We start from the raw sequence: 24,591 nt of genomic DNA, 5'->3' as shown, positions 1-24,591 counted from the left end.
TCGTTTCTTAAATTAATTTTAATGGGAATTCTCTTTATTGCAATTGAAATAAAAATCTTAAAAAAATTAAAGGAAAAATAATAGTGGTGCCAATGTACATGTAACAATAAATTTTTTTATTGCAATTGAAATAAAAACCTTTTTAAAAAATTAAATGAGCTAAAAATATTTTTTTTTCCATATAGAGGGGCATTTTTGTCATTCAATCAAAAGTTAGACGGAGCTGTTAAAAATAACTGAAAAATTAACGGAATTGGGGGGGGGGAGTGCAACAAGTCATTTTTTTAGGTGCGCAGTGCAAAATATCAATTCATTTGGGGGTATATTATAAATTTCCTTAAAATTAATGCTAAATAGTAGTGACGAATGAATTGCAAAATTAGTTTAATTGCTCGTAAATGTCACTGCAATTACAACTTTTAACTATGGGACATGGAACAGAAATTTCATTCACAACGACAGGGTGAGAATGAGAATGGAGAATGATAAGTGAATCGATATTTATACTTTTAATAAAAATTAAAAACTCCTTTTACCCCATTTTTAATAATAATAATAATAATAGCAATAATTTTCTATTATCAAAATAATTATTACTACTATTATTATTATACAAAAAATTAGTAGTAGTAATAGTAGTAATAATAATAATAATAATAATAATAATAATAATCACAATTATTATAATAAATAGTAATAATAACTCAAGTCAGTTTATTAACTCGTAATAATTCATTCCATTTACAAGATAAAATAAACACATTAATAACTATATAGCTCATTCTAATTTTATTTTTTATTTTTTATTCTGATTTAAGTCTATTCTAATTATAATTTATTTCGATTGTAACTCATTTCAATTTGTAAATTCACCGTAAAACTATTCAAAATAATAATAATAACTTGGAAAAGAGATGGCCGGAACTAGTAGGCAGTAGCCCACGTGCACGCACGTCTATCAGCATTTCTTCCCACCAACCGTTCATAGCATTGCATTTAAGACATAAATTAATTATAAATTGAAAAAAGAAAAAAGAAAATAAGAGAGGAAGAGAACAACAAATTAATAAAGGCGGAGCAATGAATGCATGACGTCAAAAAATTCCTGCAGAGGTTAAGACAGAGTGCACAAGCACAGAAGCGAGCAGGTATCTGAAAACATGTATTTGATCTTTATTGGGGTAGCAAAAGCCGGTGAGAACAATAAATGGTTGTCGGTGACAATTATAAACAATTGGGCCTAGTTGCACCTGCACTGTATGCTTTTATTATTGTTTTACTTTTTACTCTAGCACAATTTTACTGAAAAATGTCTTTTGCCCTCACAATACTCTTTATTCTTTATGCTTAATTATCATATTATCATTTCTTTCATTTTTTTTTGAAAAAAAAATAATTCTTATTTAAGAATTTAAATCAACTACAATATTTGTTTAATAGGACAATAACAGTTTTATATAAATTTTTTTCACTCCTAATTTTATTTTTTTGAGATAAGATTTAAAAAAGAAACACCAATACACCATTATTATTTTTTAACTTCTTATTTTAACTCCTCTATTTTATTATGATATTTACAAGTAATTTAAAGTTAATACGTCCTCTTAATTATCAATGAGAGTGGATTTAACTTATTTTGAACTTAAATTTTGATTTAGATATTCAAACTAATTCGTATAATTGATTTAGTATATTCAAATAATTTACTTGTATAATTTTTTTTTTAAATTTAATGTATAGTAATGACTCTATATTTTTATTCATAAACCTTTATTTTTTTGATTAATTATTTTCTTAAGGAAAAAATTAAACAAATATATAAAGGACGATTGTGTTACAGAGAGCATTTAATAAAGCACCAATGGAGAAAAGGAACACTTGTCGCAGGAGCGACTGACCCTAGCACTGCTCCTATTATTCCTTAGAAGAAGGGAGCGACTGACGCTAGCACTGCTCCTATTATTAATTGTATTTTTTTTTTTAAAAAAAAGAAAAGAACCTTAATTGCTGCTACACACTTTAATGTGATAATTAAATAATCACGTGAGAGCTGGGGGTGAGCTAGCTGTAGCTGTGACATTTTTAATTGAGGCCAACAAAATATCTCCACGTGTAACCGTAATGTTGAATACCCAATTGGGCTTCGGGAAAGAAAAATTCCCCATTGATTGATCTCTCATTTGACTTGACCGTCCTGATGATGACACGACATCTAACTTGAATCCATCATCCGAATGAACAAGAACATTATATAATTAGCACCCCTCCAGCTCTACTAGCAATTGCATGTTGCATTACCTCAAAGTGCAAACAAAGAATGGCTTCGAAACCTGGATTTCTCACTGATTGGCCATGGACGCCTCTTGGAAACTTCAAGGTTTTACTTCTTCTTTCTTTCTTTCACACATGTATGTACACACGAACACATGACGATGAGTTTCTTCACTTGAATTTTGTAATTATTTTAATTAATCACCGGCAGACCTAGTAGTTGCACCCTCATTTTTGACTTAATTATTTATAACTAATTAATTGAAGGGTTATTGTCGGAGTGAGTTAATATATAGCAATATTTTTATAATGTTTGATTTTGCCATGCATTAATGCGTGGGTCGTCATATAAATAATTGTGATGGAACTGTGATTATTGTTATATAGTAATAATAATAATAATAATAATAATAATAATAATAATATAATGTTTGATTTAATTAGTTATTCATATCCTATGTTGATTATGGAATTGTGATAATTACACAGTACGTAGTATTGGCTCCTTGGATAATTCACAGCACGTACTCATTCATCGTAAAGGATGAGAAGGAGAGGGAGCTAGCCTACTTTGTGATATTCCCATTGATGTTGTGGAGAATGCTTCACAACCAGATATGGATCAGCTTTTCCCGTTACCGAACAGCCAAAGGCAGTAACAGAATCGTCGACAAGGCTATTGAATTCGAGCAAGTTGATAGAGAAAGAAATTGGTCACTATTCTCAGTCTCTCAGCTATTATTTTATATATATATATAATATTGTTTTTTCAGCTGTATATGTGTATATATATGTTACAAATACAATCCATGCAGCATGCAGATGCAGCAACAGTGATGGTGACCAGCTAGCTAGCTAGCTAGCTAATTTATAATTTATATTATGTGTCGTACATTTAATTAAATTAAATTAATTTGAATAAAATTACAGGGATGACCAAATAATATTCAACGGGGTCCTGTTTTACGTATTCGTTAAAATACTTCCAGGCGCATCTCAAATGCCCATTTGGAGATTGGACGGTGTGATTCTCACAGCACTGCTGCATGCTGGTCCCGTGGAGTTCCTCTACTACTGGCTTCACAGAGCACTCCATCATCATTACCTTTACTCTCGCTACCATTCCCACCACCATTCCTCCATCGTCACTGAACCTATCACTTGTACGTAGCCAACTTTACACCTCAATATCTCTTTTGATTATTTATTTTTAATTAATTAATTTTTCTATAATTCTGTGTTACTTGATTATACGTAGTGCACGCATATACACACACATACACTTTTCCACTAAGATTAGATCAAAATTATATATTCACTCCAACGGCAACGGGGTAATCAATTTAGTAAAATTTTCAGTACTATTCATAAAAATAGATAACCACTTACACCTATGTCATATTTAGGATATGTAACAATTAATGAAATTTCCATAATAAGCTACATAAAAGCACATGCAACAGGAATTAATAATAAAACCAAAAGACAATAAAAGTTATATATTTATAGTAATTAGAATTTGTAGTATTGTAGGATACATGTAGGTTATTTACTATTTTACTAAGTTTTATTATTTATTAAAGTTTTTTTTATGAATAAAGAAACAATAATCATGGTAATTGTTTCGATTGGGCGGCATGCATGCAGCTGTGATTCATCCATTTGCAGAGCACATAGCGTACTTCGCACTATTTGCAATACCATTGATTACACCATTACTGAGTGGGATGGGCTCAATAGCATCCGTACTCGGTTACGTCACTTACATAGATTTTATGAACAACATGGGTCACTGCAATTTCGAACTCATGCCCAGCTGCCTTCTCACCAACTTTCCTCCTCTCAAGTACCTCGCGTACACCGCGTCGTAAGTCTCTCATTCATCCCACCCCTCTTTTTAATCCTTTTAACTTTTTCGAGTTTTATTCATAGTTAATTCTTTTGGGTTTAGATTTATCGTCATATATATAATAATTAATGCAGTAGTATTGAAGTAGAGAAATAGTGTTGTATCATTTGATATGATATGCCATTTTTAACAATTTTCTATGAATAGAGAATACCTTGAAAAGGAACTAATCATCATCATCAATATCGTGTCTGTTAGCCTCACACCGCGTTGTTCCGTCAGTTATTAAATAACACATTGTATTCAATTAATAAGTTAGGTGAGTTTATCAACCAGACATCTGGCCTAGTTTACCAACCATACATGTCGCCTATCATTAATATCTGAAGTTCTCTAAAATTCGAAAACGACATTAATTAATTAATTATATTTCAAGATGTCTCGTCTCTAAAAATTCAACTTGCATGTATGTTTATTGTATATTTATGAGTCCCCTAGATTTTTCTTGTCATAAGCTCACACGTATAGACTTTAAATTTAAAGACAATTAACTAATTTATATAATAATAAATAAATATAAGATGCTGATTTTTTTTTTTTTTGTGGGGGGGGGGGGGGGGTGGGTTTGGGAAAGGGGATGATGTCGTTAACTGGTTATTAATTAAATATGGGCATGCATGCAACAGGTTCCACTCACTGCATCACACGCAATTCCGGACCAATTATTCGTTATTTATGCCCGTATACGATTACATATATGGCACTGTGGACAAAACTTCGGATACATTATATGAAACTAGTCTCAAGAGACAGGAAGACTCGCCCGATGTTGTGCATCTCACGCACCTAACAACACCTGAATCAATCTATCATATGCGTCTTGGTTTTGCCTCCATGGCGTCTAAGCCCCATGATCACCATACATCATCAAAGTGGTATATGTGGTTAATGTGGCCTGTCACATTATGGTCCATGATGTTCACTTGGATTTATGGTCGTACCTTTGTGGTTGAGAGGAATCACCTTAATAAATTCAGACTACAGACTTGGGCAATACCCAGATACAATTTTCAAGTACGTACGTACGAAAAATTTAGTTACCTAGCTGGGGCTAGGATCATTTCATACGTTTTAATATATCTAATTAATGTGATTCACAATTTTCTGGTTACATATATATACAGTATTTGTTCCAGCGGCAAAATGAATCGATCAATAGGTTGATTGAAGAAGCCATACTAGAAGCTGAGGAAAAAGGAGCTAAAGTGATAAGTCTAGGTCTCATGAATCAAGTGAGTGTGTGTGTGTGTGTGTTCATCTATTATCAATAGTAATATAATGTATATGGTGGTTCCTCTTTGAATCTGAAATTGAAATAAAAATAAAAATTAATGAAGAATTAATTGATTATTAAATATAATATCAGGGAGAGGAGCTTAACCGTTACGGTGGGGTATTCGTGCACAAGCATCCTCAGCTTAAAATGAAGGTAGTGGATGGGAGTAGCTTAGCAGTGGCAGTAGTGATAAACAGCATACCAAAGGGAACAACACAAGTGGTCCTTAGAGGCGCTCTCACAAAGGTCGCTTATGCCATTGCCTTTGCCTTATGCCAAAAGGGCATCCAGGTTGTAACATTACGTGAGGATGAGCACGAGAAGCTTAGAAAATCATTTGGGGCCAAATCTGAATGTAATAATTTGCTTCTCTCGAGAAGCTACTCCCAAAAGGTGAATTTATTTTTTGCTCACTTAAAAAGAAAAACAAAGCAGATATACATTATATATCCTGATCAATATTTTTGCAGATATGGTTGGTGGGAAAAGGGCTGACTGAAGAAGAACAATCCAAGGCTAAAAAGGGAACAATCTTCATTCCTTTCTCACAGTTTCCACCAAATGATAAGAAAATACGTAAAGACTGTATGTACCATCTCACTCCAGCAATGGCCGTTCCTGCTGCTTTTGAGAATGTGGACTCGTGCGAGGTAACAAATATACCCCCAGGCCCAGGCCCCGATGCTTGATTAGTAAATTAATTTAATTTTCATTATGTCACTTATTAATTATGCGTGCTACGACGATGGACAGAATTGGTTGCCAAGAAGAGTGATGAGTGCATGGCGAATTGGGGGAATAGTGCATGCCTTGGAAGGATGGAACGAACACGAATGTGGTTACGCCATCTCCAACATTCACAATGTTTGGGAAGCTGCTCTTCGACATGGCTTTCACCCTCTGACCGCTACCATTCTTACTCAATCCTATCCTATCTAGCTGGCTTCATTTTTATTTCTACTTAAAATGAATAATAAACAATAATTATTATTATTATTATTATTATCATTTATCCATATTTAATTACCTGTTTATCTTAATGTAGTTTGGGTGTCTGGGACTGTGGTTCTGATGTCAACTAAAAGCTTCTTGCTTGCTACTATATATACATATATATGTACACGCACACATATCATGGTTAATGTTAGTGCAGTGTAACATCTTATTATGCGTTCCATGTACAGATTCAAACTAGCTAGTTAGCTTATTTGCTTTTATTAATTTCAACACACACACACACACACACATAATAAAATGAATTATGGTTTCTATTTAATTAAGCCGTGGCCTTCTCTTATATATATATATATGTATGTATGTGTATATATTGATTGCAAAGAAGATGTATAGTAGTTAGGAGCTAGCACCCCTACATTATTTGAGACATAAATTAGTCGGCTGAGACACTAGCTCGGTAAGCCTCGATGTCTCTCGCAATTGTCATTGTGTTCTGGAACCATGTATACCAAACATTTTCAACATTGAAATGAACGGCTGTCATGTCTTTAGACTACACATTGCTACCACTTTAAAACCGTAAAATTTAAAAGAGTTAATTTTTTATATTTTAAAATTGAACAGTTTTATAGTTAATTTAATAATTAATTCTTTTAAACCGCACGATTTAAAAGTATGTCTTCATTAAAAAAATGCGAACATTTACACCTCAACTAATATGTATGTGAAGGCAGTAATTGTCTGATTGTAAAGTGAATGCAGTCTTTTCCCTTTCGAAATGTGAGTGAAGTAGATACCCCTCGAATATTAGAGAGTGTAAAATCTGGACAGTGTTATATAAGAATTAATGTAAATTAGGCCCAGTAATTGTCTAATTGTAAATATCAGTTGTAAATTGTAAATCTCATATAATATAAGTTGTAATCTGAGCATTAGTTTCATGTAATTCAAAAAAAAAAAACTAATATGTATGTATGTACCATTGATTGTAATTCCAAGTGAAGAAGATATTAATTTTTCCGAAACGCAAAATAAAAATTACTTACGGAGATACTATCAACTGCATGCATGCCAAAACTCGGAAAGCATTTACTTGCCATAGTCGACACAGCCCATTAATTACTTTATGGAAAGTCCAATGCTTATAATTAAACCAAAATAATATGTCTAAGGAAAATGCTACAAATTCATTAAAAAAAAAGGTTATAGATTATAAAATATTGACAATATATATATATAAAAAATTAAAATACGAGGTAGTTATAAATAATTTTTTCATTAAAATATTTTAATCTTTTCGTAATTTTTGTCAAAATTTAATTATGAAAAAATAATTAATAATAAAAGAAAAAGAAAATATCCCGCTGGAAGCAAGCCACGTTGAAACGGAGCGGTTGGGTGATTTATTGTTGAGTTAATATTTAATGAGGAGTGCTAGCTAGCAACAGTCGCCCTTGTCGGCAGCTGTTTCAGTCGCTTGTTTATTGTGTTGGCACGTGTTTTCCTTTTCAGTTCATTTATGGCTATTCGATTTTACCATATTATCCTCATTAAATCTTCTTCCATAAAGCGCTTTTTTTTTTTAAAAAAAAAACCAATCATGCATAATCCATTTATGACCATCATTCAATTCATTTTCTCTCAGCAGGCCAAACCAAACCCAACACCAGAACAGAACCGCTTTCCCAAGCGTGAAAGAGAAAGAGAGAATAATGGAGGCTCTCCATTTTATGGTGGCCGCAGAGGAATCTCATGCATCCATCTGCCTTTTTCTATGAAACTTTAATTTAATAAGTTCTTATGAAAATTTTTCTTTTTAGAAAAAGTTAAACAAAAACCCAGCTTAAGAGATGACCATCCTGAAATTTGCAAGACTTCAGATTTTTTTTTTTTTTTGGGTGTTATACTGAAGATTTTATTTGTAAGCAGATCTAAGCCCTTTTTGAATCGTTGAAAAAATTGGAGCAACTTTTTGTTGGGTGGGTATTTTTGTTGGGGAAGAATGAAAGTGGTTTGAAGAGTTATTGATGAGTAATGGGTGAGAGTGGATTTGAGAGTGAGGATAATGGCCATTGATGAAATGGCGAAATGGAGTGAGTTTAGTGAGACAAAGAGGGAGAAGGCGTGAGGGCTCGAAATGGATGGAGGAAAAATTGAGGAAGAGAAGAATGAAAAATGGATTGAAGGATAAATTTGTAATTTAAAAATGATATTTTTATTTTTATTTTTATTTTGACCACGAGATATTTTGGAGAGGTTCCCAACTGTGGGAGACACATTTAAGTTCGTATTACAATTCAGATTAAAAGTTTCTACTTGAACTGAGAGGTCGTACCACAATTCAGACTAAAAGTTTCTGTTTGAACCGATAGAAACAAGTTCTCCCAATAAATGTGATTTTTCTACGACTTAAACTGAGAAATAAATTTAATCAAACCACTTAAGAGAATTCAATTACCAATCGAGCCAACACTTTACCAATCGAGCCAACACTTTATTGGAAAGAGTAATGATACAGTCACAAACTCTTGTATAAACTTATTTTGTACAAACTGATGTGGCATTAATTTATTGGTTGAATGAAAATATAAATTAATAAAAATAAATCATGTGGGCCAAGTGATATTTAATTTAACCAATCTTATCATGCCACATCAGTTTGTACAAAATAAATTTATACAAGAGTTTGTGGCTGTATCATTACTCTATTGGAAATGATATTTTTTTATAATGAACAAAAGTTTGGAGTCTTACGGAACTAAGTCGGGGGGAAATTTTTAAAATAATAAAATTAACACGTGTTTATTTATAGAGCGGCGACTGACTGAGACACTCGCGAGTGTCCGTAGCAATCCTCATATTTAATAGGCAGGCGCTGTAGACTAAAGAGCCTGCCCAACAGACTTATAAAAGCCCTCCCGCTACAGGTACGTGCACTACCTGCAAATGCGCGTAAGCATTAATACTCAGGTTAAGCATAGCATAACAATAATAATAAATATATACACATATGGCTTCTAAACCAGGAATCCTCACCGAATGGCCATGGAAACCTCTTGGAAGCTATAAGGTATCGTTTGTATACATAATGCTTGCAATATATACACATATATATTTAAATAATGATTATTTGATTAATTACTTTCGTATTAGTATTATTATTATTATTAACTGATGATTGATCATCGATAAGTATACATATGTACTCAACGAATGTTAACGTGGATGGCATTATATATTTGTTAAATGTCTGTGTACAGCATGTGGTCCTGGCTCCATGGGCGATGCATAGCATATACTGTTTTATAGGGAGTAGAAAGAGTGAGCGAGACTATGCTTACTTCCTGATATTCCCTTTTCTGCTGCTGAGGATGCTTCATGACCAGATTTGGATTTCTCTTTCACGTTACCGAACAGCCAAAAGAAACAACAGGATCGTTGACAAGGCCATCGAATTCGACCAAGTTGACAGAGAAAGAAATTGGTAACATTAATTCAATTTGATTTGCTTTGTTAGATGTTTTGAATTTTATTTTAATAGAATTGATATTACTCTGCTGCAGGGATGACCAGATCGTGTTCAATGGACTGATATTCTATATAGTCCGCATGCTAATTCCTCCAAGTTATTCAAACCTGCGTTTCTGGAGAAGCGATGGTGTGATTCTTACGATTCTGGTGCATATGGGTCCGGTAGAGTTTCTCTATTACTGGTTCCACAGAGCACTGCACCACCATTATCTCTACTCTCGCTACCATTCTCATCACCATTCTTCAGTTGTCACCGAGCCCATTACTTGTCAGTATTAATTCTATTTATTTATTTAATTCCTAATTTCTGTGATATCTTTTTATAGTTATATACACGCATATCTGCAATTGGTTGCCTTAATCATTATATTCTCTTCTTTCTTTTGTTTATACTCTTGTGATTTTGATATTAATTAACTGGGCAAGGCCACGTTACAGACTCTGAATATAACAGCTCAGTGCAAACTGGCCTTGTATCAGCTGAGTTCCAACAGCTTTATGCTCCCCATTTGCTAACGTAGCAAGCTCCTAATTAACTACTCAAATTATGTCCCTCTTCAGTGACAGTGTTACCTAGCTCTTCAACCAACTTATTAATTATGTTTAACATTTATTATTTCCCAGCTGTGATTCATCCATTCGCTGAACACATTGTGTATTTCTTGCTCTTCGCAATACCACTGGTCACGACAATGGTCCTCAAAAATGCTTCCATAGCATCTTTTGTTGGTTACATCATATACGTTGACTTCATGAACAACATGGGCCACTGTAACTTCGAGTTTATCCCTATGTGGCTCTTCACCGTCTTTCCCCCTCTCAAGTTTCTTATGTATACGCCCTCGTAAGTTTTTCTTCACTCTTGCATCTCTTCTTCTTCTTCTTCCTTTTTTATTTGTTAATTTGTTTCATTTCAAGCTCATCACGCATGTGATACTCGTACTAAGCTCATACGGTAGTTCTTGTTATTTATTCACGGATACGTCGTGCATGCAGCTAGTAATTTATTGGACTTCAGTCTTACCTTAGAGAAATTATAAAATATATCAGAAATACCATATCAGTCCTATAACAAGTAAATGATACTATAATATGTGTGTGTTTATTTTAAAAAAATTATAATGCAAGTGGAGGTTATATTAAATATAATTACACATGTCATGCATGCATCAATTAGGTATAATACATCAGAATTAGTTGTAATATATCAAAAATATTCTAAAATTACGTGCAATGGATGATGTACCACCTCAGCTTGCCCCACTAATCAAACTAATCAATCTATTTAAAAATGGAGAAAAACTTCAATTACGGGCAATGGATGATGTACCACACCTCAACGTACCCCAATAATCAAACTAATCAATTTAGTGTAGAACGCATTAAATTTTACATAATAAATAATTCCTTAATAAGAATATTTTTATTTTAATAAATTAAAAATTATTATTAATAAATAAAAGTATAAATTTTTAATATTTTATTCGATAAGAAAAAACATAATTTTCAATATATTCTGCGTTTCGAAAATGATAATATATATATATATATATATATATATATATATATGTGTGTGTGTGTGTGATTGCGCGCGCGTAAAATATTTTAACAAACCAATAATGTAAAATATTTTGGAATTGATGAGGACAGGTATCACTCGCTGCACCACACTCAATTTCGGACCAACTACTCGCTATTTATGCCAATTTATGACTACATATACGGTACAATAGACAGAAGTTCAGATTCAGTGTACGAAAAATCACTAAAAAGATCAGGTGAAGAAGAAGAAGAATCAGCTGACGATGTGGACGTGGTACATCTAACGCATCTAACGACGCCGGAATCAATTTATCATCTGCGGATAGGATTTGCCTCCTTGGCATCAAAGCCCCATCGCTATACCTATACATTATCACAGTGGTATCTACAGCTGTTGTGGCCTTTCACAGCTTCTTGTTCTGTCCTTGTGAGTTGGATCTATGGCCGGACTTTTGTTTCAGAGAGCAACACTTTGGACAAACTCAAATTGCAAACCTGGGTGGTACCAAGGTACATTGTGCAAGTAAGTAATTAAGCAATTCAATTACTTTTTTTTTTTTTTTTCCTTTTTTTGTTTTCATTGATTTTGAATATGAATATGGCGTTGAGTAGTGATAATTAATTAATTACTGGTAATGCACGCAGTATAACTTGCCATGGAGAAGAGAAGCTATTAATAGCTTGATAGAAGAAGCCATATTAGAAGCAGATGCGAAAGGGGTAAAAGTTATAAGTCTAGGGCTTCTGAATCAGGTAAGTAATAACAGTTCAACGAATAAATTAAGCTCAAAATAGAGAAGCGTTTTTATGTGGAGATAGGATTGGTTAAAGGATGGTATGTGTGTGTAATTAATGGGTGACGTGACAGGGAGAGGAGCTTAACAGAAACGGAGAGATATACCTGGAAAGACAACCTAATAAGCTAAAAATCAAAGTGGTGGACGGAAGTAGCTTGGCAGCGGCGGTTGTGGTGAACAGCTTACCAAAAACCACGGCCCACGTGCTTCTTAGAGGCACTGTTACGGCCAATAAGGTCGCTAACGCAGTTGCCTCATCTCTATGCCAAATGGGCATCAAGGTATCATTTAGTTAACCATTGGGCCCAAACGTAAGCCCAAGTGAAAGCCCAACAACAACAATATTACGGTTCCTGTCTGTGTGCCCTGAATTAAATAATGTTTTCATTACAGGTGGCCACGATATGCAAGGACGATTATGAGAAGCTTAAGCTCAGGATCCCTGTGGAAGCTCAACATAATTTGGTCCTGTCAACAAGTTACGCTGCTCACAAGACGGTAACTATGGTTACTATTCTATAGTTAGAACAGAAAAAACTCGTAATTTTTATTTTTATAGAATTAAATAGTAATGAAGCGGTGCGTAACGTTCCGTAACGGGGCAGGTATGTGCATAATAGATATATGTATGCATGCTACTCTATTGATATTGAAGGATATTGATTGGATTAAAATTATAAACAGAAGATTTGGTTAGTGGGAGACGATTTGACAGGAAAGGAACAAGCAAGGGCACCAAAAGGCACAATATTCATTCCGTATACACAGATACCACCAAGGAAATTGCGGAAAGATTGCTTCTACCATTCGACTCCAGCAATGATAATTCCTCCCTCTTTAAGTAACATGCATTCCTGTGAGGTTAGTAGCACGTGGATTAAATTATTAAAATTGCTTCTTCTACCATTCTCTTAATTTTCTCCAATAATAATAATAAAAAAAAACAAACTAAATTTAAATAAATAAAGGTAATTAATTAATTGTAACCGGACGCAGAGTCTAATAAAAAAAAATTAAGATTAAATAAATGCAATTAATTAAATGTAAGTGGATGCAGAACTGGCTGGGAAGGAGGGTGATGAGTGCTTGGCGTATAGCTGGAATAATACACGCCTTGGAGGGATGGGATTTGAACGAGTGTGGGCAAACTATGTGCGACATCCACCAAGTTTGGCATGCCTCTCTCCGCCATGGATTCCGCCCTCTTTTCCCTGTTGCTTGAATCTTCTATTATTATTATTATTATTATTATCATCATCATCATCATTATTGTAGACTCATAAACGCTAGCTAGATAATTCGCTTTCGCAAATAATAAAGCTAACTATTATTAATATTATGTGAAAGAACATGATCGATTTTACTATTATCATTCATTTATATGCCCAAGCTCAACTATTGCGTCTGCCACGTTAATGCGTCGACACGACTCGGCTGCATCACAAAGAGAATCAGCCCACACTAAACTAAACTTCGTGGTCCGGCCCAATACCATGTCTTATTAGATTCGTGAAATTAAGTGGTGATATTTTTATCCTTGTTTAATTTCACCAACCACGCTAAGCACTTTATGTTAATACCCATTTTGTTCTTCTATGAATTTACTTAAAATGATAAATAATTTTTAAGTACATCCATAAATATTTAATTTAGAAAGTTTAATCTAATTTCTTTTGACTTCTTAAATGATTCTCTCTTCTCAAATATAATATATTTTACTTTCGTGTTCATTAGTTTGTAGTGCTCAATCTTTCTCCTATTTCAAAGCAAATTGCACTAATCCAGAGCTTGAAAATATTGAGCCGAACATAACTTCAACAATTTCTTTTTCTTGCATGTCTTCACATATCATATTATCATTCAACCAAAATAACAATACCGTGAGCTCCAATTCGTCTTTGTAAACTAAAGTGAAAAAATTAATTAGTACTATCTACTAATAATTTTATTCATTAACTAAAAAGAATAAATAATCAAAAGATACACAAATATGCCTTAATCCTACTCATTCAGCCTAAAACAAAATTCTAATAATTCATAAAAGAACAAACAATTGGAATTCTTGTATTTTGAAATAAAAATTCTGATTGATAACTGCAACGAGCAGTTAGCAGTTGTAGCCTGCGAGAAAGGGCTACCCATAGAGTCCAAGCTCTACCAATCTTTGGTCAAGAAAGGGCTAACCGTAGAATCCAACATCCACAAGAAAGACCCCCTGCTCCTTGATGGAAAATCGAACCAGTGGGGTCAAAATGACCGCTAGAACATATAAAGAACGAAAAATTTTGAAGTCTTGCTTCATCAGATTTGTAATTTTATTAGTATTTCTCTTTAAACCTCATGAGAAACCAAGATTTTACATTGTGAATCCCGCTCCCCCATTATTTATTATCACATACGAGAAGAAATTATTAGTATTTTTAGTATTATTATTTAAGGAAGCAAATGGAATGGTTAAAGAATCCAAAATTGTTATATTCTTGAGCAAAATGATATCTTTGGATTGATTGTTAGGTAAAATAATGATCGTTATTTAAAATAAATTTCTTAAAAAATGAGAAAGAAACACGTTAATAATGGATATGGAGATTTACTAAAAAGGAATGAATTAAGGATATTTATGACATCAAACTAAAGGTATTGGGAGAAATTTAAAGATGGTGCCAATAGCTCCACTCCAATTCCACAGACAATCACTCAATTCACAAATGGGTAATGGGGGTATGGTATGGGTGGCCTAATTCGAACAAAACAATGTGATTGCCCTTGCCATAACTAAAAACAACGACTGCATCAAACACTTTGTGCTTGCAACACCGTCTGTATGTATGTGATATATTTGAAGTTTGCCCTTGCCATAAGAAGATGACGTACGTTCCTTGAGGTTGATCGTAACAAGTTGTCTTTCAGCAAAATCGAAAGGTCAAAAGGGGAAAAAAAAAAAAGGCCAGAGACAGAGGAGAAAAGGAGAGAAGATGAAATCCATGTTGCTGCTGCCGCCGCCGACTTTGAATAGGAGGGTCCTCGTGACCTCAATTCTACAAATTAAGAATATCATCACAATCATCTCGTTATCCTATCAAGCGGGATCCACTTGAATTTTGCAAGGGGTTAACATAAACTTATATTTTATATCAATAATGGATACAACGCATATATATTGATGCCAAAAAAGTTTTACTCGAATTTTGATTTAATTAACCAGACTTAAAATTTATAGACTTTCACCTAAATTAAAATTAAATTTCAATCAAATTTGGGTCAAGGTTCGGGTCTTTGTCGACTTAACTCGACAACTTACTAATTAAAAAAAAATATTTGAATTTTATATTTTTATTTAAATTAAAAATAATTTTTGTTTATGTTTAATTATTTATATGATTTTATAGTTGAATTTTGTGTTTATGTTTATGTTGAATTTTGTGTTTTTATTTAAGTTCGACAAATTGCTATGCCTACGCTAATATGCATGCAGCATGGTTGCGTAGACATATGACATGGTCTTGATGTGATGCAATCCGCCTCAGAGCACTCACCCTATGGGGCATGTGCTTGGAAACTACCGAAGTGGACGTTCTCATCAGGATTCTAATATTCTGTTGACGAAGAAGTAAACGGGCAGTTTTGGAATTTCGGTAAGTTCAGAATCTTTCTCCTCGTTTCTTTCTTTTTCACTTTCTAGGTACTACAATGAAAAGACGAATGCAAGTGTTTATCACTACTTATAAGCAATCAACAGAACGCCCTCAAATTCCCTTGTTTTGAGCCTCAATTCACAAACAAAATTTAATTTTTCTAATTCTTCTCCGAATTTTTTTTCCTTTTCGTCTAAAACATCCTATTTAAATACATTTTTTTTTTCAATTATTAGAATGCTATTATATTAAAATAATTCCAAATTATCTTTATGTATGGGTAATTTAAAAACCTCTCTGTTATATATAAAAGGGAGTTCAAACCCTATTTGTCAGGCCGTTGATGAATTAATAGAATTTTCTCTTTCGAGAATTCGCGTTCGATTCTGGTTTGCGTCAACCACAGTGATTCTAACTTTGTAATTGTAAAAATTAAAGAATTCGAGTAGCCAGTTTTATAGGATAGCCCTCTTTTTAAACACCAATTAACCAACCCAACGGTTTTGACAAATATCACAATTGCCTGTAAATTCTGGAACTAACTGGTTCAGCTATTCCGTATATGAAATCTCCCTTCGCCGCCTAGGAAGAAAAAGATTAGACTTTTGGAGACCGTGAGAAATTCAAATCAATTACTTTTTTTTTTTTTTTAAAGCATCAATGCTGTTATTATAACTCTTGATCTTGCTATTACAGTCTCAATAACAAGAATACATAGGCAAACAAGAATAAATATCATGATACACTATGAACTTCTATGACATTCTAGTAAAACATGTGACATAATAACCTCATAATAATAAAGTACAACAATAGGCAGCAGCCAACAACAATACCACCACCTGCAAGAAAAAAAGAGGAGAAAATGATTTTACTATATCAACAGTATTTACATATACCTAGCCTCATTCTGAAACTGGTTAATAAAACATGTCTGTAAATGTCCTTGTCAACCAGTAAAGAAGCATCTCAATGCCAGTTGGTTATAGAACTTGGAAGCAAATATCGCATCTATTGATCAATTGGGATTCCATCTACATCTACTGGACGTTGCCGGTCCACTACACACTTGTATTACTTTTCACATAGCTTAACAAAATATTTCTTACTTTCAAATCACCAAAACAGAAAAAGAAGCTTCCTTTGCCACAAAAGAAATAAAATCCATGTAATGAAAAATTAGAAGCTGCTTTCATCTTCAACCATATTAATATTACCTTGATATTAAATCTGATACTCTGGACAGAGAAGACCTAAGCAGCAGCCTGCAGTTCCAAAAATACATGTCATTGAAGGGTAAAATGAATGCACAGTTTATCAATATACAATTCCTAACATATCTGCAATAGAAGAGCTCAACCATAATCTGGATTTGCTAGAAGAAAAAAGACAACAAGCATTGATCCGTTTGGAAGTATATCATCAACAAACCAAAGTCGGTCTTCAAAAAGTCAAACAAAGAAAATTTCATATAAAAAATGCTATATTATTGCAGTTTTATGCGTCCTTATCCCCAAATGTGAAGTAGCTAGAACAAACTATTAACCATAAGAGTTTCTATAAATCTGGAAGTTGGTAAAATCAAAGTTTATTGCCCAGAGTTATAAGTCAGGTAATAAAACAGAGGTTTAACAACTTAGCAGATTAAATGAAATTTCCACATTTTTCTTAATTTAATTAATTTCTTTTACAAACTTTTATATCCGCTAAAACTTTCAAAATTTGTGCACACGCATTCCAAGACAGTATCAAGATTGAAAAATCTCAAACAGCAAACTTTGTCCACAATAGCAGATGAAATTTGCCAAATGAAACCCTTTTCTTTAAACCCCAATTGCAAGCATCGGGTTTTACATGTGTGCATTATCTTGTTTTATATCCCATAAATTAAGGAACTTCTCTATGCAGCTGTGCCACAACATATGAAAATAAGCTAGCTCAACAAAATTAATGCATAAGAACTTTAATACCCAACTTTCTGCCTCCAAATCTTTCCAACATGTTCTGTCCCAAATAAACCACCTACAGGATGGTACAACTATAGTGCTTTACCTTCTCATCTTTTGGGGTAAAAACAGCTTTAACAGCATCAAAAACCTCTGCAACAGGCTTTGCAGCATCAATCTAAAAGTAAAAGCAACAAAACTGGTCACTGCAAGAACATAAAATATCATTTAAAACATTATTACCAAAATAAAAATTGGTGAACAAAATATTACCTTCCGAACTTTACCCTTAGCTTCATAATATTGAACCACAGGGAGACTAGATTCTAAGAAAACCTTAAACCGCTTCCTAATTGTCTCAACGTTATCATCTTCTCTTCCCTTCATTACTCAAAAAGAAATTAAATTTTTTTATGTCCAAAGTAAGAAAAAGGAATTGAGATACAAGAGGAAAAAGATAACATAATGAAAAGACAGAAAACTCCCCAAGAGAAAGGCAACTTTTGTCTAACCTGATTCCTATTCAAAATGCGCCTCTCCATCTCCTCCTCAGAACAGTCAAAAAACAGAACGAATTCTGGCTCAATTTTGGTCTGCAGGAAACAATATTTTTCAGCAAACAAGAAGCCATGCTAAAATCAATGAATTGTCAATGTTACTCGCATGTGAAAGCTAACAATTTCCACAATATGAAGAGTCACATAGAAGACTTACAACAGCTTCAAATGCAGCACGATTTTCCTCGTTCCTGGGAAAACCATCGATGAGAAATTTATCATTTCCACTTTCCTCCATTGCTTTTTGGAGAAGCTTAATTGTGACCTCTGAAGGAACGATTTTTCCCTCTTTAATCATGTTCTGAATCATGGTTCTGTAGATCACAAGAAAACAAAATATTTATGCCAAAGTCTTGCAGAACCAGGTTGACACATGGGCCAAACAAAAAAACTCCATATCCAAGACCTGGTACTACAACATAAAATGCTCTTCAGGCAGAATGGCTGAAAAGACCAAGAGACAACCCCAACACCTTTAGGAGAGCACAATTCATGCTTTACAAATCTTAAACACTTTCATAAGAAGCTATTAAGCCATAAACTCAAGTCGAAAAAATCTCAAATTCTAAACCAGTTGGAGTCAGCTACAATTGAAACATTAATCGAAGAAGATCGTTAGCACAGGATATAGTCAATAATGTCACCGTTAAGACTCAAGCGCAATTCAAATATGAACCTTGGTTGCCCAAAAGCACTGAGCATGACTGAGGCTCATTTCAAACTAGAGCTTCCACAATATTTCACTGATGGATAACCGAAAATTTTAGAGCATGATTTTTCAATTGACAGTTTGACCAAAGGGTATATCAAATCTGACAGCTTAAATGAAAGCAACACGGTAATCCTCCATACCCATTTTCAGAGCCAGATTTGATTTCGGCTCTGAGAAGATCACCAGCACTGAGATGGGTGTATCCAAAGTGTTCAACAATGTTTGCGCACTGGGTTCCTTTTCCACTGCCTGGTCCACCTGGTCAATTAATAGTATTGATGTATCAACTCATAGAAGCATCAAAAGAATTCAGAGAATAGAAATGAAGAGGAAAGTCAGAAATCGCAAGCATGGAAAAATTAAAAGGAAAACAATAGCAGATCAGAGATGGATATGCGATACACCTCAAACGTGAGAAAACAACAAAAGTGTCATTATGTTCCGCTTCGTATCACCATTGAACAAAATATATTAAATATATTTGGGATAAACAGTAAATATTTGAGTTGAGGCCTAGTCTTTGTAACAGATAAGCAGAATAGAAACATGATATAAAAATTGCAACAACGATAACAGAACTCTAATGCAATGGAACAATCGAATCTCAGTTTATTTAAAATTGAGATTTGGATATCTTATACATTTGCAAAAAGCAAAAGACATTACCAGACAAAATTACTACAAATACACTACTAAGAGCTAATACAAAATGCTTACCCAAAACAAAAACAACAGTGGGCTTCTTCACAGTTACGGTAGCATCTGCTTCCTGCAAGCAGATATATGACATACGACAACATCAAGGAAAGTTATAGACCAATGATAAAGGACCATGGCGCAAATAACCATGGCGCAAGTCAAATATAACTTTTCTATGTACCTTACAACTCTATCAACAACAACAAGGCGATGAATTTAATTGGCTTTAGTTGATAAAGAATAGTATTGATCTTTTTAGTGCAACTCTCATTAAAAAGACAAGGATCCAGGGATTCTTTTGCCATATAATTAAATTATTTACTATGATTTCTCGAGATTTGGATGGAGCAAAAACATCCTCGATTGAAATTGAGATCGCACACTTTAGATCACAAAAAAAGGCATCAAAATCAGTACCTTGACAGGAGTTTCAACCACAGTTCCCATCAGCGCCAACTAACTCAGTCTGAATAACCGATCTGCCAAAAAAGAAAGAAAAAAAAACACAATGTATGAGGCAATTGCTTTTAGGATCAAATCCATTATCCAAAAAGCATCAAATGACAGACATAATGAATTCGAAATTGTAAGAATATAATGCAATCAAACACGTCAATTTAAGACTAATAGTGGGTGAATGACCGGCAATTCAGTAATACTACTAGAACAAGAGGTTAACGTGATTAGATCTCTAAATTTCTCCAAATATTTGGATGCGATCAAATTACACAGGAATGAGATCGTGCGAAAAGAAAGAGAAAGAACATTTCAGTTGCTCGAATTGAAAAAGAAAAGAGGCAAAAAGAATCTGAATTGTTAGATCCAAGCGCGCAAAAACGGTGAGATCAGATTGGGGAGAAATGCGGGAGCTAAAAGCATGAAGAAATAAGAGAGGTCAAATGAACAAAAATAAGAAGACGTTAATGTCTCTGAATAGAAAAGAGATTTATCAGATCCAGAGGGAAAGGGAGAGGCTTAGGTTTACCTTAGCGAATTGCGAGCGTTGTTTTGTTTGGAGAGAGAGAGAAGAATATGGAGGGAAAGAAAGAAGGCAGAGGGATGCCAATTGCCAATGTTAGTTTTTTTGTTGTTGTGGAAGAGGATTGGATCTGCTTCTTCATTTATAATTACACCGCACACGCACACACACACCTTTGCCGTTGAAGTTTCCGTTCCTCCATTCAAAAAATAAAATAAAATAAAAATAAACCGTCAGCGCTCTTCTACCCGTCAGTTCGCTTTCGCTCCCTCTTTCCGCGTACACGTCGGTAGGGGTATATCGGAGAATTCATCCTTCATTCCCTTGTGAATGGCCTAACCCTACAAGACTGATCAACGACCACACTACATAGTACATAACTAACAAATTTTAACGATATATTATAAAATTACGAAAATACATATACAGTGACAAATTGGAATAAGAAATAATAAAAAAGGAGGCATATGATTCTTATCCTTCATTGGGAATCCAATTCGGATTCCTTGACGCTGGCCTTCCACCCCCGGTAGTCAAATTATTGGAATCAGCAGCATGATATGAGAGATTCGCATTTTCCAGCACGACATCGTTTTATTTTATTTTTTTCCTTGCATCGATCATTGCTTGTGATATTTCTTTCTGTTCCGTAGTGATGGAGAATAGAAAACCAACCGCAAGCATTTAAACTGCATTTAATTTTAATAAGCGTCTGTAATTAATTGGATCTGGACACTATCTATTTATTTATTTTATAAAAGGGAAAATTTTGGGGGGCCGGGGGTGAACGAAGATAATTTCGCCGGAATCAGTGGCGTTGACTGTCGATGGGAGAGGAAAAAAAGGTTGTATTGTTTGTTATCGTTCATGGAATCGACCCGTTCTCTAAGCACTGGCATGCAATGCACGAGCCACCAAGAAGAATGTTTCATTAACCTTGGTTAAAAACAACAAAAAGCGAGAATATAATTAGAATTTTAGAAGGCTCATCATAATTTCATTCAACTTTTATATCAAAATTCTGAATATTCGAGTTGAATCCGACTGGATCCAGCAAGATGAATTGTCTTCACGGACTGGAACCAATAAGGACAAGTCTAGACCCGAATCCAAATTTTGTCATCCCAATTAGCTAGCTCACTGTCGTTCATCTGTAATCCTCTTGCACCAATTAATTAAAATATTCAAAAAAAAAAATTTTTTTTTACCCAGCGCAATCTGTTTTGTTCTCATCTTACTGGATCCTGATGAGAACAAAAGATCATTTTATTTTAGGAAATTTTTAAAAATAAAATAATATAATTATAAGAATACCCCTAAATTTAATAAAATAAATAAATATAAATCCAATATGTTAATTTTTATAATTATAATTTTATTTAAAAATTATCATGTTAATTTTTATAATTGTAATTTCATTTAATTTATATATAAAAGTTTATAAATATTAATTATAGGGAAGTTTTGCACTCTATTGCATCTCCCCATAGAGATGGTAAAATTACTAACCAACCCACCAAAATCCACACGACGAGTGTAATTTTGTGGGTTGCAAGCAGGTTTGATATTTCAAACTTAAATCCATAGCAATTTGTGGGTAAATTTGATATTGAAAAAAAAAAAAAGAAAACATGTTAGGTAGCGGTGCATGTATCCACCAACATGCATTCTTTATTTTAATTATTTATATTTTTTATTTTAATCACAAAAAATTACATTAAAAAATTTAATCATAAATAACTTATCTCGCTACAATATATATACAATAAGCATTTAATAAGTAGAAATTTTTTAATTTTTATTACTAATATTTTATTTTACTTTAATTGATTTTGTTTGTTTTGCCAAAACGATAATTGTATAAAATCTACTTGTTAATATTATTTATAATACTTGTATATTGATTAAAAGATGAAGCAGTGTATTGATACTAGTGATGATGATTTGCTAGCAATAAAAATATTTTGTGTTAAATTAATATATTTTGTGTTTTTTTTAATGTTGAAACTTTATTTTTTTATTTATATTAATAAAATTTAGAATTGAACATTGTTTGCAGATTTTTAGGCTATTATTATATATTTATAGTTTTAATGATATAATTTAAGTTTATATGTATTATTAAAAGTATTTTTTATATTCATAATTTTAAATGAGAAAATCTGTAAAAAAATCCGCTACGGATTGCGGATAAGTTTAGTAATTGCTAAAACTCACAATGGAGGGATTTGGTAATTAAAATTTTTTGTGGATACGAGTTTTGTAACGACAAATTCGCAGCGAGCGGTGCTCATTACTATCCCTATGGAACTCCTTCTCTCTTTATCCAATTATTATAGGGGACTTTTCTCTTCATATTAACTTTTGTAAACTTCCCTAAATTTAATTACAAAAATTAAATGAAATTATAATTACAAAAAAATTATAGTTATAAAATATTAATTTTTATAATTATAATTTTATTTAAAAATTATTATCTTGAATTTTGATATTTATTTGTTTTATTGAATGTAGAGTATTTTTGTAATTATAATTTTTATTTTTTAAAAATTTATAAAATAAAATAATTTTTTAATTTATTTAGAGATAAAATAATTATTTTTATTGTCAAAATAATTAGTTGATATAAATAAACAATATAAAAATATATTAAAATTTTATGATAATAATACTCAGTCCGCGCACCAATTAAGGAGGGTGCTTCAGCTGTTGGAGGAGAATTCTCTGATAAGCCGTTGACGTGACGACCATTGAGATCTCAGATCTGAATTCTGATCTACGAAGTTGAAGTTTTTTTCTTTTTTTTTTCTGTTCCTTTCAAAGAAGAACGGATAAGATAGGGAAAGTGCTGGAGTGATGGAAGATCGACATTCAGTAAATAGTCCAAGAAGGATTCTGAGTTTCTCAAAGAGAAGGAGAGCCACTGTTTCATTTTTGGATCAAGATGACAGAACTTATTCTGGGTTTGGTCCAAAAACTTCTGAAGTTTATGGCTTTGTCGGATCCATCACCACCGTTGTCGCTACAGGCCTCTCTTCTTCTCCTTCTTCTTATTTTTTTTTTTTCAAAATAATCTTTCTCATTCATTCATATCAAACCCTAATCCAATTTACATATATGTATTGCATTTGTAGATTTGCTGCTGCTTTATTCATTCATGTACAAAAATAATATGAGTTGACCTTTATTATTGCCTCTTAATGAGTTAGCAGGCATTTTCTTGGTGTGGGCATATGTTCCTGAACGCTGTTTAAATGCAATCGGGATTTACTACTATCCTAGTAGGTGAGAGTTAATTCATTTGTGTGTGTGTGTGTGTGTGCGTGTGTGTGTTTTGATTTTGGTTTCTCTCTCATTTAGGTATTGGGCGTTGGCGGTGCCAGCTTATGCTATGGTGACACTAGTATTAGCACTTGTGTTTTATATTGGTCTCAATTTCATGTCCACTCCCCCTCCGACTTCGTTGAATAAAATGTTCGGTGGGCTTACTTTTCACTTTGAGCAGATTACGAATTTAGTCTGTCCATTCTATTTGTTTAATATGACTTCTTCTACTCATGGTGTGCAGACGAGTTCACCAGAGAAGCTTCTTCATGCTCACCGGAGGGAGATGACCGGCCTATTGAGCCCATATCTGATATTTCAATTGACAAAATCAATGCTCTCATGTTCAATGATGTAAATTGAGAATCCACCTTTTGTATTTTTGATGAAAATGACCTCTTTTTTTGTTTTTTCACCGGAAAAAAGCTTGTATCTTGTATGTATCCATCCATCCAT

The 24,591-nt window shown here is 33.3% G+C and overlaps 4 protein-coding genes across 7 annotated transcripts; 3 read left to right on the top strand and 1 right to left on the bottom strand.

Annotated features, from left to right (window-relative positions):
• Positions 1 to 2,220: 2,220 nt before the first annotated feature.
• Positions 2,221 to 6,633, top strand: LOC102609996 (very-long-chain aldehyde decarbonylase CER1). The gene is made up of 9 exons (XM_006464297.3): positions 2,221 to 2,377; positions 2,761 to 2,984; positions 3,202 to 3,434; positions 3,919 to 4,138; positions 4,807 to 5,194; positions 5,305 to 5,412; positions 5,547 to 5,849; positions 5,927 to 6,106; positions 6,210 to 6,633. The coding sequence occupies exons 1-9, from the start codon at positions 2,318 to 2,320 to the stop codon at positions 6,393 to 6,395; spliced, it is 1,902 nt and encodes a 633-aa protein (XP_006464360.1). The 5' UTR covers positions 2,221 to 2,317; the 3' UTR covers positions 6,396 to 6,633.
• Positions 6,634 to 9,315: 2,682 nt separating this feature from the next.
• On the top strand, positions 9,316 to 13,617 carry LOC102610308 (very-long-chain aldehyde decarbonylase CER1). Of its 2 annotated transcripts, none has more exons than XM_006464299.3 (10): positions 9,316 to 9,483; positions 9,674 to 9,897; positions 9,977 to 10,212; positions 10,569 to 10,788; positions 11,595 to 12,009; positions 12,132 to 12,239; positions 12,355 to 12,564; positions 12,677 to 12,781; positions 12,971 to 13,144; positions 13,341 to 13,617. In XM_006464299.3, exons 1-10 carry the CDS (start codon positions 9,424 to 9,426, stop codon positions 13,503 to 13,505), a joined length of 1,917 nt encoding a protein of 638 aa, XP_006464362.1. In that variant the 5' UTR covers positions 9,316 to 9,423; the 3' UTR covers positions 13,506 to 13,617. The 2 variants fall into 2 exon arrangements, with proteins under 2 accessions (XP_006464362.1, XP_006464361.1); XM_006464298.3 differs by having other exon boundaries at positions 12,968 to 13,144.
• Positions 13,618 to 16,540: 2,923 nt separating this feature from the next.
• On the bottom strand, positions 16,541 to 20,995 carry LOC102611020 (UMP-CMP kinase 3). Of its 2 annotated transcripts, none has more exons than XR_369117.4 (10): positions 20,818 to 20,995; positions 20,250 to 20,311; positions 19,851 to 19,902; positions 19,274 to 19,391; positions 18,579 to 18,735; positions 18,377 to 18,457; positions 18,138 to 18,245; positions 17,889 to 18,042; positions 17,136 to 17,183; positions 16,541 to 16,760 (listed from the first exon to the last, which is right to left on the bottom strand). XR_369117.4 is itself a non-coding variant. In XM_006464302.4 (10 exons), exons 2-9 carry the CDS (start codon positions 20,277 to 20,279, stop codon positions 17,172 to 17,174), a joined length of 630 nt encoding a protein of 209 aa, XP_006464365.1. In that variant the 5' UTR covers positions 20,280 to 20,311; positions 20,818 to 20,991; the 3' UTR covers positions 16,541 to 16,760; positions 17,136 to 17,171. The 2 variants fall into 2 exon arrangements, 1 of the variants encoding a protein (XP_006464365.1); XM_006464302.4 differs by having other exon boundaries at positions 17,971 to 18,042; positions 20,818 to 20,991.
• Positions 20,996 to 23,466: 2,471 nt separating this feature from the next.
• On the top strand, positions 23,467 to 24,578 carry LOC102612393 (phosphatidylinositol N-acetylglucosaminyltransferase subunit P). 2 transcript variants are annotated; one of them, XM_052436617.1, is made up of 4 exons: positions 23,467 to 23,841; positions 24,026 to 24,096; positions 24,172 to 24,285; positions 24,380 to 24,578. In XM_052436617.1, the coding sequence occupies exons 1-4, from the start codon at positions 23,668 to 23,670 to the stop codon at positions 24,423 to 24,425; spliced, it is 405 nt and encodes a 134-aa protein (XP_052292577.1). In that variant the 5' UTR covers positions 23,467 to 23,667; the 3' UTR covers positions 24,426 to 24,578. The 2 variants fall into 2 exon arrangements, with proteins under 2 accessions (XP_052292577.1, XP_052292576.1); XM_052436616.1 differs by having other exon boundaries at positions 23,468 to 23,841; positions 24,172 to 24,290.
• Positions 24,579 to 24,591: the final 13 nt, after the last annotated feature.

Source organism: Citrus sinensis, chromosome 3 (genome assembly GCF_022201045.2).
Source record: "Citrus sinensis cultivar Valencia sweet orange chromosome 3, DVS_A1.0, whole genome shotgun sequence".
Lineage (NCBI taxonomy): Eukaryota > Viridiplantae > Streptophyta > Magnoliopsida > Sapindales > Rutaceae > Citrus > Citrus sinensis.
The sequence above is the reverse complement of the archived record's forward strand: the minus strand, read 5'-3'. Positions and strand labels throughout refer to the sequence as shown.

Coding starts and splice junctions, on each gene's coding strand:
- LOC102609996 (XM_006464297.3), top strand. CDS start 2,318: ATGGCTTCGAAACCTGGATTTCTCACTGATTGGCCATGGACGCCTCTT. Junction 5,195..5,304: donor TACCCAGATACAATTTTCAA/GTACGTACGTAC, acceptor ATATATATACAG/TATTTGTTCCAGCGGCAAAA. Junction 5,850..5,926: donor CGAGAAGCTACTCCCAAAAG/GTGAATTTATTT, acceptor ATATTTTTGCAG/ATATGGTTGGTGGGAAAAGG.
- LOC102610308 (XM_006464298.3), top strand. CDS start 9,424: ATGGCTTCTAAACCAGGAATCCTCACCGAATGGCCATGGAAACCTCTT. Junction 9,484..9,673: donor AACCTCTTGGAAGCTATAAG/GTATCGTTTGTA, acceptor GTCTGTGTACAG/CATGTGGTCCTGGCTCCATG. Junction 12,010..12,131: donor TACCAAGGTACATTGTGCAA/GTAAGTAATTAA, acceptor TAATGCACGCAG/TATAACTTGCCATGGAGAAG.
- LOC102611020 (XM_006464302.4), bottom strand. CDS start 20,279: ATGGGAACTGTGGTTGAAACTCCTGTCAAG. Junction 19,903..20,249: donor TGGTTGAAACTCCTGTCAAG/GTACTGATTTTG, acceptor ATCTGCTTGCAG/GAAGCAGATGCTACCGTAAC. Junction 18,736..19,273: donor AAATCTGGCTCTGAAAATGG/GTATGGAGGATT, acceptor TGTGATCTACAG/AACCATGATTCAGAACATGA.
- LOC102612393 (XM_052436616.1), top strand. CDS start 23,668: ATGGAAGATCGACATTCAGTAAATAGTCCAAGAAGGATTCTGAGTTTC. Junction 24,097..24,171: donor ATTTACTACTATCCTAGTAG/GTGAGAGTTAAT, acceptor TCTCTCATTTAG/GTATTGGGCGTTGGCGGTGC. Junction 24,291..24,379: donor TTCGTTGAATAAAATGTTCG/GTGGGCTTACTT, acceptor CATGGTGTGCAG/ACGAGTTCACCAGAGAAGCT.